We start from the raw sequence: 14,103 nt of genomic DNA, 5'->3' as shown, positions 1-14,103 counted from the left end.
ATACCGATACTGATACTGATAGTGATATTGTTAATATGAAAGTTAGATCATTTGAGATACAATATTCTTGGATACACCACAAGCAATGTCCAACCCTTTTAATACTTAGACATTATTAAAATTTTGTTTAGTTCAATGTTTATTTTATCTGAATTAGGGATGGGAAGATAACCTGTATTAAAATATACCACAGTATTGAAATGCCACAGTATCAATACGGGGAGGGTTGGCTTCTGATGATATTGACACCTCATTTATTTGACACGGTCTGTGGAAGAAGCAGCGCTCCTTACAGTAATGCAGTTTGACCTGTTACGCGCTCTTATGTAGTCCTTATATCTGCACTGTATCCTCCGCTCCCCACTTGTCTCTCACTTGCACCACGCCACGGAGCACCTATACGCCCCTGTAAACACGAGTTAAGAGCTGACCTGCAAGCCTTCATGCTAAAAGTATAATAACCTAAACGTTCAGAGTCGCTATAGTGTCCAGGTATGAGAGATCTATAAAGAGAGGAGGCACATGCTCTGTCTCTGCCAAACGGTTTTCCACTGCATCAACAAGATCTATTAAAATAACTGGATAGGGAATAGCCTGCTTATAGCTGTCTTGAGTTGGTGTAGTGGCCACTCACTTGTAGCCTGATTCATCAGCTGGTTTCACTTTGTGGAAACGGTCTGACCTCGCAGCATCAGAATTCACTGGCTCGAAGGTAGGTGGGTACTTTTTTTCATTTAACCAGTCGCTGCTATTTGGTCGTGATGTATGTAATGCACCGCTAATGGGGCTAACTGGTGTATTAAACTTTTCCCAAATCCTGTAAGAAGAAGGGCAATAATGTCTTTCCCCTTGATAAAATTCACCAGACATTCTCTTTGACCCTCTTTGCCAATACAGAATGTATGCTTTTCGCTGATTGGCTGATGCCCGAACTCGCCCAGGGCTTTTGTGAACCATCTCTCCAATTCCTGACCTTGTCGCTGAAGAGAAATGAAATTGAGCGGAGGCACTAGGTGGTGCCAGCCTGGCTAACTCACTGGTCCTTCAGCGAAAAAATCTCTCCTGCCCAGAAAGGATTTTTCCCATAGAGCATAATGTAATCACAAACTGCTCGTGTTTGACTGACAGGGCACCTACAGTTTTCTAAAAGGTCAGATTCTGTGGCAATTTTTACCTAGTTTTAGCTCATCAACTTTTTCTCAGCTCCTTCAGTTGGCTTATAAACAGCTTTATAATCATTAGCTCCATCTCCGCTCTGTTCTGCTCTAGCTCCTCTTGCTCTGATTGGTCAAAGAACCATGTGATACACAGGACCACGCTCCACGCTCCTTGTTCAGTGGGCAGAGATCCACCAGTAGTACCTAACTTGACTAGGCTAATCTGGAGACATGTCCCATTGAGCTCAGTCCATTGACTTGAATCGGCAGCCATGTTTAGACCCCAGGACTTGCTCTATACTCGTTCACTCATTGGTGTGTACACAGACGCTTGACAAATTGGGCTAATTTCATGTGGGTCCTAAACATATAATAACAACAACCAAGGGTCTCTGAAACATGTCATGTCTTTCATGCTTTTTGGGGCTACAGATAATCTGAATGGGTACATAGCAAAAGAGAAAATAAAAAACACATGGTCTTGTTATAAGATGTGTTTGAGATGGGCACATCACTTCAGCATCCTTTATTTTCTTCTGCAGGTTTTCCTTCCTTAAGCTTTGTCCAAATGACTTAGAGGATGAGATGTTGCTCCTATATCCACTTTGTTTGGCCTCTCAGATGTGCACAGCTGCGTAACGCACACATGAATGGCATTACGTCCATCTGTTCATCTGACTCAGTGGGAGACCCACCCTCCGCTCAGACAGGGTGGCGTGTGGCAGGACTCTTGGATTGCTGTTATGTTAACGTTAACTAGGTGCTTGCGTTAGCTAACAACATGGCTTTTCTGCTTGGTTCCATTGGCCGCATTTGTCATGAATGTTTGGAACTCACACCAGGGGACATTGGGGAGATCCAGAACATGGCAGAAGCCATGTTCCTGCAGCTGTTCTATGTGTGCCGCACAGCTCGGAATGAGACACCTGTGGTTCGGCCTCCGTAGTGGAATAGGATCAGAGAGGCATTCTCAGACAGTTCCTCTCCACAGCTGCCCTGTTTGGCCCAGATATCCAGGGTATCACCAATCATTTTGAAACCACTGCTAGAGGATCCCGGCAACTAGCTCCCATTCTCCAGCCCTGGCATGAACAGCATGGCTTTCACCACCGTGAACCAGACAAAAGCAGGATCGGTACTTGGGGAGTGCCGATCCTCTGACTCCACGCCCACATCCAGGAGTGCTAGACCAGTGAGGAGAAGTGACATTCAGCAAGAGGGGAATACCCTCAGTTGTGGCAACCTCTAGCAATCTTCTATTTCCAATTTGCCCATCACCCTCCTCCCTTCAGTGGTATTCTCCTCACCCAACCAGCAAACAATATGGAGACGGCTGCAGGGTTTTTCTCTCCCTACTTCCTGGTTTCAAAGAAGAGTGTAGGAGTGAGGCCCATAGTGGACCTGTGGGTCCTGAACAATTATGTGGCCACCAGGAAATTCCGCATGCAGACAGTCAAGCAACTCCTGGGGAGCGTTCTCTCAGGAGATTGGATGATGTCCATAAAGCTCACAGTGTCCCAATCCTAGAGATATACAGATATGCTATCGGAGACCTCTGCTTCCAGTGCAATCCTCTCCCATTCGGCTACTCTCTCACCCCACGCACTTTCTCCAAACATGTGGCATTGGAGCCCCTACATCGACAGGTCATGCATATCTTGACTTACATCCATGACAGGTGTCCTCTCGTCATGAGGCGGAGGAACACAGCCCTGATACTGCACCACATCTCCCTCCATAACCTGGCCCCCCCATCTCATTGACCTCCTCTGTCAGCACTGTCCCACCCGCCACTTCCGATCAGCTGACACCAATCTCCTCACTCCCCTTATCAGGACAAAGCATTATTATTATTATCTCCAGGTTGGGTTTTGTGGTGAACTGAGAAAACAGCACGCTCAGTCTAGCACAGCAGGCCACTTACCTGGGCCTGTAGCTGGATTCACGCATAATGCATGCATGGCTCATCAGGGAGAGGCGCGGAGCACTACTGACCTTGGCCACTCCATCAGCCCCATCCCATTAAGTGCAGTCTGTCTTGGGGATGATGGCCTCAGCCCATCCAGTGGTATGCCTGCATCTACTGCACATGTGCAGAGTCCAGTGTTGGTTCACTCGGCTCCATCTGCACCCTATGAGGGACAGGCAGAGAGCAGTGACTCTGTCCTCAGCAGTGCTGGAGGACTTCAGGTTCTCAGGAGTACTCAATGTCAGGGCAGACAGGATATCCTGAGGGGGCCCTCTGCAAGACAAATGGGGCCTTTCCCCAGGTGAAACGCTTCAGGTCCGGGACAGGTTTTGGTCATCTGGTTCTCACTGAGGTCATCAGATGTGCCACCACTCGGGGTAGATATGCCAACTTGCCGGCTGTGGCCCATGAGCCAATTGTATGCCTTTCCACCACTGTGGACCCTTGACCTCTCCCCGACAAACCAGATGCACTAGTACAGGCGGGTGAGGAGGCTCCTGCTATGGAAGATGAAAGGGGAAAACTAGTTGGTCTTGGTCTTTCTCTGGAGGTGGTGTCCACCATTCAGAGTACTAGGGCTGGCTCCACCGTCAGAGCATATAACAGCCATTGGCAGCTCTTCTCTACCTGGTGCAACAGCAGGGAGCTGTACCTCAGCACCTGTTCAGTTAGCAGAATATCGGAGTTTCTGCTGAGTTGGGCTGCAGCAACACTGGCAATAATTGGGGCAGTCATCAAGCAGGTCATCAGGGTTTTGGATGCTACTCAGCGTGCAGTCATCCATTGGTTAAATAATTTCTTCGAGGTGCCTCCAGAGTGAGGCCACACTCCAGACAGGTTGTTCCACCCTGGGACCTCCAGGTGGTTTTGGACGGCCTGTCAGGTAACCCCTTTGAGCTCTTGGAACAGGCTGAAATGCGGTTTCTTACCTTCAAGACTACACTTCTTTTGACCTTGTCCTCTGCCAAGAGAGTGGGGGATCTGTGTGCGCTTTCAATTCACCTGCATGTCATTCAGTGAGGATGGATGGTCACCTCTGGCCCAACCCATCCTTTTAACCTAAAGCTATCACCTCTGCTTTTGGTCCAGGGTGATCAGCCTTAGAGCACTCATTCCCCTCGCCAATACATTTGAGAGGGATTCACAGCAGAGGTTGTTGTGTCCCATCAAAGCCCTTCGCTGTTTCTTTGAGCGGACAGTAGCCATTAGCACTTTGGACCAGCTGTTTGTAGGTTTTGGGACAAGAGGCCATGGGGCCCCACTGTCGTCCCAACATCTTGCTCACTGGATTCGTGGAGGCATTACGGCAGCGTATGAGGTTGCACTCCTCCTGCGGTCATAAGGGCATGCTCCACATACGGTCTCTCTACTTCTGTGGCCCTCTGCAGGGTCTTTATAGTTGATAGAGATTTGCATGGCCTCCTCCTGGTCCTCTGTGTCTACCTTTAAGTGATCCTATTTGTGTGCACCCTCTTGGTGAGGCTTCCCCACGTTTCATCTTGACCTTGGTCTGTCGGTCTTGGCGCCTTGAGTCGGAGCAAGTGGGCTGTAATTGGAGTATCAGGTCCACAGGACTTGTGTAACCGCAATCTCGAGTCTACCCAGCTGGAGGTACATTTACCCCTATAGCCTTTGCCTCGGTTGGTAACCAGTAGCGAAGCCTATAGGTGGACAGAGCACATATGAAATAGAAATTACAGTTACTTAACATAACTATAGTTCTACGAGTGTGTACGAGCCAATGTACCTTCAGGCCCAGCTGGATCGTCTCCCTCCATGAGCTGATTCGAAGAAGGGAATTATGTGGCTAGTAGCCCAGTATTTATATGGCACAGGGTTCATGGGCATGTGCCAGGCTGTAGGCACGATTGGCACAGTGACTGCTTTGATCTTTCTCAGAGGCTGGCTTGGTGCCAGAGAGAGGTAACTAATAGCGAAGTAGGTGGGCTCACACATTTTTTTGTCATGATTATCATACTGTGGAAATTTCATATTGTCCCATCCCTAATCTGAATCTAACTGAAATGTTTAATAAAAGTTTCTCCAGTCATACCTAATACAAGATCACTGATGTCCACTTTCCACTTTGTCACTATTTTTCAACAACAATTTTTTAAATGGGTGGCATAGTGGTTATTGCAGAAGAACAATGGTGTCTGGACTTTCAGTGTGGAGTTTCATGCTGTCTACATGACTGAGTAGATTACAACCTCATCTACAACCCACCTTTAAACATAAAACAAGCACAACAGGCTTTTGTCCTGAATGTAATTACAGGCCATTGAATCTATATTTTGTGGCTTGTGATAAGAGTTATGCTTTGCTATTATATGGTTTGAGCAATATTTGCTACAAGTTAAGAAAATACATACTGTAACAAATGCATTTACATTATCTCACATGTTGCAATTGGAAGGGCAGGAAGATGAAAAAAGCAACTCCCCTGAGGGTTTCAATCAGCCTTTAATAAAGCAGCTCAGATCCTTCTGCATTTGTTACTCAGACTGTATTTGGACAGAAGGAACACGAAAATGCTACAGAAATCCATATTATTCTCTCTGCTCCACTATGTTAATGCATTGTCAAGTTGTAAGTTACTGGGGCCGGGCAGTTTGCCAAATCTTTTTCAAGAGGGAGAAATAATGATTGGAGGTATTTTTCCTGTTTACAACAAAGAGATTGTCAATACATCAGCTTTTCTTAGCCAGCCTGTTGAAGCCAAGTGTGCTGGGTAAGAATACTGTATTCTACCATCTTATTCTTTCAATGTTGTGTGTGTTTTTTTCATATTAGATACACTTTCAGATTTGACCTGCGAGCTTTCCGGTGGACACAAGTGATGATATTTGCCATTGAGGAAGTGAACAGGAGTTTGTTTCTTTTGCCAAATGTGACGATGGGTTACAGGATTTTAAACTCTTGTGCATCTCCCAGCACCACATTGCGAGCGGCTCTGGCTCTGGCTGGTGGTGTAGGGGGGTCTCAGTCTCCTGCCTGTGCTCCAAGTGTATCTGCTCTCATTGCAGAATCCGGTTCATCTCAGTCTCTGGCCGTGGCTGAGACTCTGGGGCCATTTCAAGTTCCTGTTGTAAGTATAGTACATAATACAAGGAATGTCATATCAAAAAGTGTAAAATAGACTTAGACTTAGATCCACAAGGGAAATTATTTGGACACAGTAGCTCACACATCACAAGAAACATAATAACAAAGAGCAAAAGTACAAATGGTTATAATAAATTCTATATGATGTATGTATGAAATTACATTTCTGTAATTATTCTGACCTGACCGCTTGAGTGGCAGAGGGTCACATAAATTATATAATAGTTAATAATAATTAATAATTACAGAAATATTATTATTACATAAAGCCATATTCTAATATATGTGGTATCAGAGAAAGTTGTACATGCTTGACAATGCTATCTTCATTTAAAAAGTCATTAGAAAAGAATTTATTTTGAGGGTCTGTGTCCCTCCTAATTGTCAACACTTGTTGTTGTTGTTGCTGTTGTTGAGTTGTTGGCATGATACAATTCTATGGAAGAATTTTACTTTTAAATTTAAAATGCAGATATTTTCATTTGGTTCATAAAATCTCTGTTATCACTTACTATCCACTGAAACAAAAACTGGTGTAATGTTTTTAATGTCTTCTCTATCAGCACAAATTACATTGAAATGACTTCTGTTCTCATCTCCTGTAGGTGAGTTATTTCTCTACCTGTGCCTGCCTCAGCGACAGAGGCAAATTCCCAACATTTTTTCGTACAATTCCCAGTGATTATTTTCAAGCCAAAGCTTTGGCTGCTCTGGTAAAACATTTTAAATGGCACTGGATTGGAGCTATACAGTCAGACAATGACTACGGGAGAAACGGTGTGTCAGCTTTCATCCAAGAGGTAAAAAAACTTAGCATCTGTGTGGCCTTTGTAGGCACTGTTCTTAGGACATACTCCATGGACAGAATCCTCAGAGTTGTAGACATGATCAAAATGTCAAGCGTTAAAGTTATACTCAGTTTTGTTCCAGAGGGGGATTTCTACCCCTTGATGCTTGAAATAGTAAAACAAAACATAACAGGTATTCAGTGGATTGCTAGTGAGGCTTGGATCACAGCAGCTCGGCCCTCAACACCAGAAATGCACCAGTCATTTGGAGGAGCATTGGGGTTTGTTGTGCACAAAAGAACAATACCAAAACTAAAGTCATTCCTGACAGATATCAGTCCCTATGCCAATCCCAAAGCAGCATTTGTGAAGGAATTCTGGGAAGATGTGATGGGATGCAGTCCAAAGATAAGTGGAGCAGGTGATGGATATGAACCAACAAAGAAACACTGTACAGGAAATGAGACACTAAAAGATTTGGATACTGTGTTTTTTGATGTCACACAATTGAGAGTGTCCTATAATGTGTATAATGCTGTATATGCAGTAGCCCATGCTCTGCATCAGATTATTTTTTGTCAGGCTGCACCCAATGAAACAAATAAGATGTGCAAGAAGGTGTCAGAAATCAGCCCCAAACAGGTATGTAGGTATCACTCACTTGCCAGATAATTTTTAGTTAAATAGTACTAATTATTATTACAATGATAAGGTGACAGCAAATTTGAAAAAGGTGAATTTTCAGAACATGTTTGGAGATGACATATTTTTTGATGCAAATGGAAACCCACCTCCATCTTATGACCTCATAAACTGGCAGATGTCAGAGGGCAAAGTTCAACATGTAACTGTGGGTCACTTCATCTCTTCAATGGGAGACTACAAGCTCAGAATTAATGAAGAAGACATTATCTGGAGAACAGGACAAATGGTGGAAGAAAATTATATTTACTGTAGTGTAAATTAGAAAATAATTAATATCAAAATCTTAATCAAACAGGTCCCCAAATCTGTATGTTCGAGTGTGTGTCCAGTGGGAACAAGGAAGGCTCAAATTAAAGGAAAACCTGTGTGCTGCTTTGACTGCATCCCTTGTGCTGAAGGAACTATAGCCAATAAAACAGGTAATGTTAGGTCCACAGAACACAGTCTCAACTCAGGACTTGACCGGGAGTTTGTGAGGAAGTGGCTGGCAGAGAACTATAGGATCAAACAACTCAAATCTAGTAAACAAATTCCAGTGCAAGTTTCAGAGTATAACCTCTCTCTCTTACTCTTAGGGTAGTATAAGTTCTAGCTCCTCAGACCAGTACCTTCAGATTGAAAATGACTTCTGGATGGATTTCTACAATGTTTAGATTACTATACCTTTGAAATCATTCTTGGATAAATGTGAGATAATACCCACTGTGATATGAGTTGTCTACCATATTAGCAAGTACTATAAGTCATCCAAAATGATATATAGCATCATGGAACTGCAATATGAGTGCATGTTGTAACTACTGAGTGGTGTGAAAGTGAAGGCATGTTTATTTTCAACAGGGGAGGCTGAATGCACTCCATGTCCTGAAGAATATTGGTCCAACGAGCTCAAAAATGCATGTATTCCTAAAACTGTGGAGTATTTGTCCTACCAGGAACCAATGGGAATAGCCCTCACAGCTGTCTCTGTGATGGGGACTGTTCTGTCAATGGCCACTATGGTGATCTTCATTGTCTACAGAGACACCCCAGTCATCAAGGCCAGCAACTCTGAGCTCAGCTGTTTCTTGCTCTTCTCCCTGTTCTTGTGTTTCCTGTGTCCACTCACATTCATTGGGAAGCCTACTATCTGGATGTGTATGCTGCGCCATACTGCATTTGGAGTCACTTTTGCCTTTTGCATGTCTTGTATTTTAGGCAGAACTATTGTAGTAGTTGCAGCATTTAAAGCAACTTATCCTAGAAACTCTGCAGCAGTGAAATTTGGTTACGCACAACAAAGAATTATAGTTTGTTCTTGTACCTTAGTTCAAATTCTAATATGTGCTGCCTGGCTTACGATAAGCCCACCATTTCCGGATAAAGTGTTCAAATATAGCAATACAAAGATAGTTTTAGAATGTAATACAGGCTCCCAGGCTGCCTTCTACGCGGTTCTGGGGTATATTGGGCTGTTGGCAATAACATGTTTAGTGTTAGCCTTTTTAGCCCGAAAGCTGCCTGATAATTTCAATGAAGCCAAGTTCATCACCTTCAGCATGTTGATTTTCTGTGCAGTTTGGATTACTTTTATTCCAGCTTATGTCAGCTCTCCAGGAAAATTCACTGTTGCTGTGGAGATTTTTGCAATTTTGGCATCAGCATTTGGTTTATTAATAAGTATTTTTGCCCCAAAATGTTATATAATACTGATCAAACCAGAGAAAAATACAAAGAAACACATAATGAGAAAATCTGACAAAAAGATCTTTCTCCAGCCCATAACTGGTACTGGATAGAGGCCTGTTTGATTTGGTTTACATCGTACTTTGATGGTCATTTATCAAGTGGATGTTTTCTGACTTGTGTTTTAATAATTTGTTGACTGATTATATTTGAATGTTAGTCTGTCAGTAATGTCCTATTAAGCAACAATAAATAATTTTGTTTGATTTTGTATTGATTGATTTTTTTTTAGAAATGTGCAGTACTCCAACATTACTAAAAAAAAAAAAAAAAAAAAAAAAAAAGCATGATGTCAGAGAGTATATTAATTCAGCACAAGTTGCTCTCTCATCACTAAGTAGGCTACCACTCAAAGTTCAGGATGACTCCTCCTCTCATATTGCTGTGTTCTCTTTATACTATGTTAGCAGTAACATGTGTTCGCAGTGTCGTATTTCCTGTCAACAGTTCTGAATTATTTTGTAGACTTCAAAACCATTTTGAACCTGCTTTTATGGCTGAAGGTGACTTTTTACTTGGAGGCATTTTTCCTCTTCATTATAACCAAGAGATGCCAGACATGAATGTTACATACCGACCACCACCAGTCAAGTGCAATGGGTAATCTTAGATTTCTGTCTTAGAATTGTTTTTATATATACAATTGTTGATTGTCTTGTTCTTTTACTATAAATTTGTCTCGTTCAGCTTTGATCCCAGGGCATTCCGGTGGGCACTGACTATGATACTGACTGTGGATGAGATCAACCAAAACAAAGAGCTGTTGCCCAATCACACTCTGGGGTACAAAATCTTTGACTCATGTGCCTATCCTCTGACAGGGCAAAGAGCAGCTCTCGCAGTCCTTAACGGGGTCACAGAGGAGGGCTATGGCTTGTGCAGTGGTGCTTCCCCACTCTTGGCTGTCATTGGGGAGTCTGGATCTGCTCAGTCCATAGTTGTATCCAGAATACTTAGACCCTTTAGGATTCCAATGGTAAACATGTTTCAGAAACTCACACAGTGAGCTACAGTGTTCAGCTGATGTATTTCCTGTTTTTACCAGATCAGTTATTTCTCATCATGTGCATGTTTTACTGACAGACGAAAATACCCCACTTTTTTCAGAGTGATTCCAAATGATGACTATCAGGTAATTGTTATACTCCACAGATATAATGAAACCCTTTAAATTAGAACCAAAATTATAGATTTAGAATAGAACCATACACATTTATGTAGAATAGGACTGCATGTTGATTTTCTTTTCTTGGTTCTACTAAAAACTATATCTGTGTTTGTGTTATTCAGAAGTGACACTGTTACATGAATGGTACAATATTTGCACAACTGAATTATATTTGACGATTAGGTGAAGGCCATAGCCCAGCTTCTTGTACGTTTTAACTGGACTTGGATTGGTCTGATCCGAGGGGATCATGAGTATGGACGCTTTGCAGTTCAGGGTTTATTGAGAGAGCTCCAGGGCACTAAAGTGTGTGTGGCATACACAGAGATGATCCCTTTACTCTACAACCAACAAAGGGCTCTAGAAATCATGCAGGTTGGTAATTAAAGATCCTAATGTAAGTGTATTAATTTTGACTCATATGAAAAAATGATGATAAATACTTAATTATTTTTTTAAATAGTATTTATAGTTCAGTGTATATTTGTGTATTGTATTATTTTCAGTGGATTGATGCAACAGTATTTACATCTTTCCTGTTAAAAGGTGATGCGCACTTCTCGGGCCAAAGTTGTGGTAGTATTTTCAGCAGAGGGGGAGATGACACCCTTCCTAAGGGACTACATGGAGCAGAACATCACTGGGATCCAGTGGGTGGCCAGCGAGGCCTGGGTCACAGCATCTGTCTTCTCAGGGAGCATCTACTATCCTTACCTGGGAGGCACCATTGGCTTTGGGATCAGAACAGGCTACATCCCAGGACTCAGTGACTTTTTACAAAAAGTAACCCCATATGTTTACCCCAGTAATCCACTGGTGCACGAGCTGTGGGATGCTTTGTACAGCTGTGCTCCTATCTTTTCCTCTGACACAAACCTGCCTCCCTGCTCAGGAGATGAGGTGTTGCTGGAGAGGCATGCAGCGTACATGAACACATCAAGTCCTCGAGTGGCATACAATGTGTACAAGGCTGTGTATGCAGTCGCCCATTCTCTACACAACCTGTTTCTCTGTCAACCCGGAGCAGGGCCTTTTGAAAACAACTCCTGTGTTCAGAACAACAATGTTCATCCCTGGCAGGTACATATGTTTATCTGAGACAAATCATCTTGATAAAAATGTTATGATTAAAGATAGGTGTTGCCTTATAAAGACACTTACTAGTGCTAGATCTCAATTGGGTAAGCATATGGTGCATATACATTGCTGTGTGCCTTCCCCAAAATAAATACACAACAAATCTACAATAAATAAATACTGTGTCACAAAATAAAATAGTTTAAATTGTTGCTAATATTTCTCTGTAAGTTTCAGCAATATCTTCAGGAAGTAGAATTTACTATCAATGGAGAAAAGGTGAACTTTGACCTAAAGGGTGACTCCGTACCCTACTATGACATCATCAACTGGCAGAGAGGCACCAGTGGAAATATAGAGTTTGTCCAAGTTGGCCTGTTTGATGGGACCAAAGCTGCAGGACAGGAGCTGGTCATCAAGGAGGACAGGATTGTGTGGGCTGGTCATCAGAGCAAGGCAAGCAGCAGCTCAAGCTGTGTTTTTACCTTCTTCAGATGTCAGCTGTTGAAGTTCTATAGGTCCAGGTGGAGGTAAGTCAAGTAAAAAAAGGTCAAATCCGGATATGGGTCAGCTGGCCTAAATGTAGGAATATCAGCATTAAACAGTCACTGATATAGGCCAAATACTGATGCAAAAAGTATCCATAATGTCATCCATAATTTGTGTAATTTGTATCTGAAATTTGTAAAGAGTTCAATTTGTGCTCCTTCAAATTGGTTTGATCATGTGCAATTTAATTCAGTGTTTGTTTGTGTGTGCATGATTTGTGCATTTTTAATGTGCTTTGAGTGCACAAACTGATTTACCAATAGCTCTTGTCTCATACAAACTGAACCATAGACAGACAAACAAATTCATAATTGCAGCATTTCTAGTGTGAATGTTGTTCACTGTAGGTGCCAGTATCTGTGTGCAGTGACAGCTGTTCTCCAGGATCCAGGAAAGCTGTCCGTCGTGGGGAACTTGTTTGCTGCTTTGACTGTGTACCATGTGACAGCGGCAAAATTAGCAATGAGACAGGTGGGGAGTGAAATGAGAAAAACATTTTACAAGTCCTCAGATCGTCATTGAAACTAAATGAAAACAAAAGCCAAATTAATGAATAGAATAGAATATCACTAATATTAAAAATAACTTGAGAAAGTGTAGAGTCTGTTGAACAACTCTGATACTTTCTTTACCACTCAGATCTTCAATCCACAGACTGCTTGTTTATTCATCACTGTCTATGATTTTTCTTTAGATTCAATAGAATGCAGAGAATGCCCTGATGACTTCTGGTCCAACCCAGATAGAACAGCCTGCATTCCTAAAGAGGTGGAGTTTTTGGCCTATGACACAGTGGGCATAGTGCTGACAGTCATCTCTGTAGTGGGCGCATGTCTCACAATCGCAGTCCTCATCATCTTCTTCTACCACAGAAACACTCCAATTGTCCGAATGAACAACTCTGAGCTGAGCTTCTTCATTCTCCTCTCCCTCACTCTATGTTTCCTCTGTTCTTGATTTTCATTGGTGAGCCCACAGCCTGGTCCTGCATGCTGCGCCACACAGCCTTTAGCATTACATTTTCTTTATGTATCTCGTGTATTCTTGGGAAAACCCTGGTGGTGCTAGCTGCCTTTACTGCTACAAAACCAGGCAATAATTTAATGAAATGGTTAGGGCCCAAACAGCAAAGAGTCATTATATTTATCTCCACTTTAGTCCAGGTGGTGATTTGTGTAGCCTGGCTCATTGATGCACCCCCTCATCCATTCAGAAACATGGAATATGAAAAATCAAAGATAATACTTGAATGTAACAATGGTTCCAATCTGGCCTTTTGGTGCGTGTTAGGATATATTGGTCTGCAGGCCGGTCTTTGCTTCCTGTTGGCTTTCCTTGCTAGGAAATTACCAGGGAATTTTAATGAAGCCAAGTTCATCACATTCAGCATCTTGATCTTCTGTGCAGTGTGGCTAGCATTCATCCCAGCGTACATCAGTTCTCCGGGGAACTATGCTGATGCAGTGGAATCTTTTGCAATCCTGGCTTCAAGTTTAGGCCTATTGTTCTGTTTGTTTGTGCCAAAGTGTTACATTATATTGCTGAAACCAGAGAAGAATACTAAACAGCATCTGATTGGAAAAGACAGGAAGTGACAAATCCCACATTTGACTACTTTCTCTCTTGTTTGTGCTTTAGTTTTCATTTTGTTCAAATTTACCAAACTCTCAGAACTCTCAGAACCTGGACCATCTAGACTATGCAGACCATCACATTCAGCTTGACTTCTCCAGAGCTGACCTTCTCATACCCACATTAAAAAGCAAAAGATCCTTCCATTTGGTCTCATTTCAATATTTCATGTTGTTTTAATGTTGTCTGTTTTATTGCTTGATCAATAAATTTTCTACAAGTCAGTGA

General features: G+C 42.5%; 2 protein-coding genes across 2 annotated transcripts; both read left to right on the top strand.

The window, feature by feature from the left end:
- Positions 1 to 5,714: 5,714 nt before the first annotated feature.
- LOC129407273 (extracellular calcium-sensing receptor-like) lies at positions 5,715 to 9,502 on the top strand. The gene is made up of 6 exons (XM_055147889.1): positions 5,715 to 5,857; positions 5,932 to 6,214; positions 6,837 to 7,661; positions 7,732 to 7,950; positions 8,020 to 8,143; positions 8,565 to 9,502. The coding sequence occupies exons 1-6, from the start codon at positions 5,769 to 5,771 to the stop codon at positions 9,500 to 9,502; spliced, it is 2,478 nt and encodes an 825-aa protein (XP_055003864.1). The 5' UTR covers positions 5,715 to 5,768.
- Positions 9,503 to 9,915: 413 nt separating this feature from the next.
- Positions 9,916 to 13,838, top strand: LOC110163711 (extracellular calcium-sensing receptor-like). Its single transcript, XM_055148041.1, is given in 9 exon segments — positions 9,916 to 10,049; positions 10,137 to 10,425; positions 10,495 to 10,581; positions 10,801 to 10,992; positions 11,164 to 11,697; positions 11,944 to 12,150; positions 12,591 to 12,714; positions 12,938 to 13,192; positions 13,195 to 13,838. Coding segments are annotated over 9 exon segments (2,439 nt in total). The 5' UTR covers positions 9,916 to 9,942.
- The last annotated feature ends 265 nt before the right edge of the window (positions 13,839 to 14,103 follow it).

This window comes from Boleophthalmus pectinirostris, unplaced genomic scaffold, assembly GCF_026225935.1.
Source record: "Boleophthalmus pectinirostris isolate CB_2022bp ecotype Guang Dong unplaced genomic scaffold, ASM2622593v1 HiC_scaffold_9, whole genome shotgun sequence".
Taxonomy (NCBI): Eukaryota; Metazoa; Chordata; class Actinopteri; order Gobiiformes; family Gobiidae; genus Boleophthalmus; species Boleophthalmus pectinirostris.
Note: the sequence above shows the minus strand (reverse complement) of the source record. Positions and strands in the feature narration are given on the sequence as shown.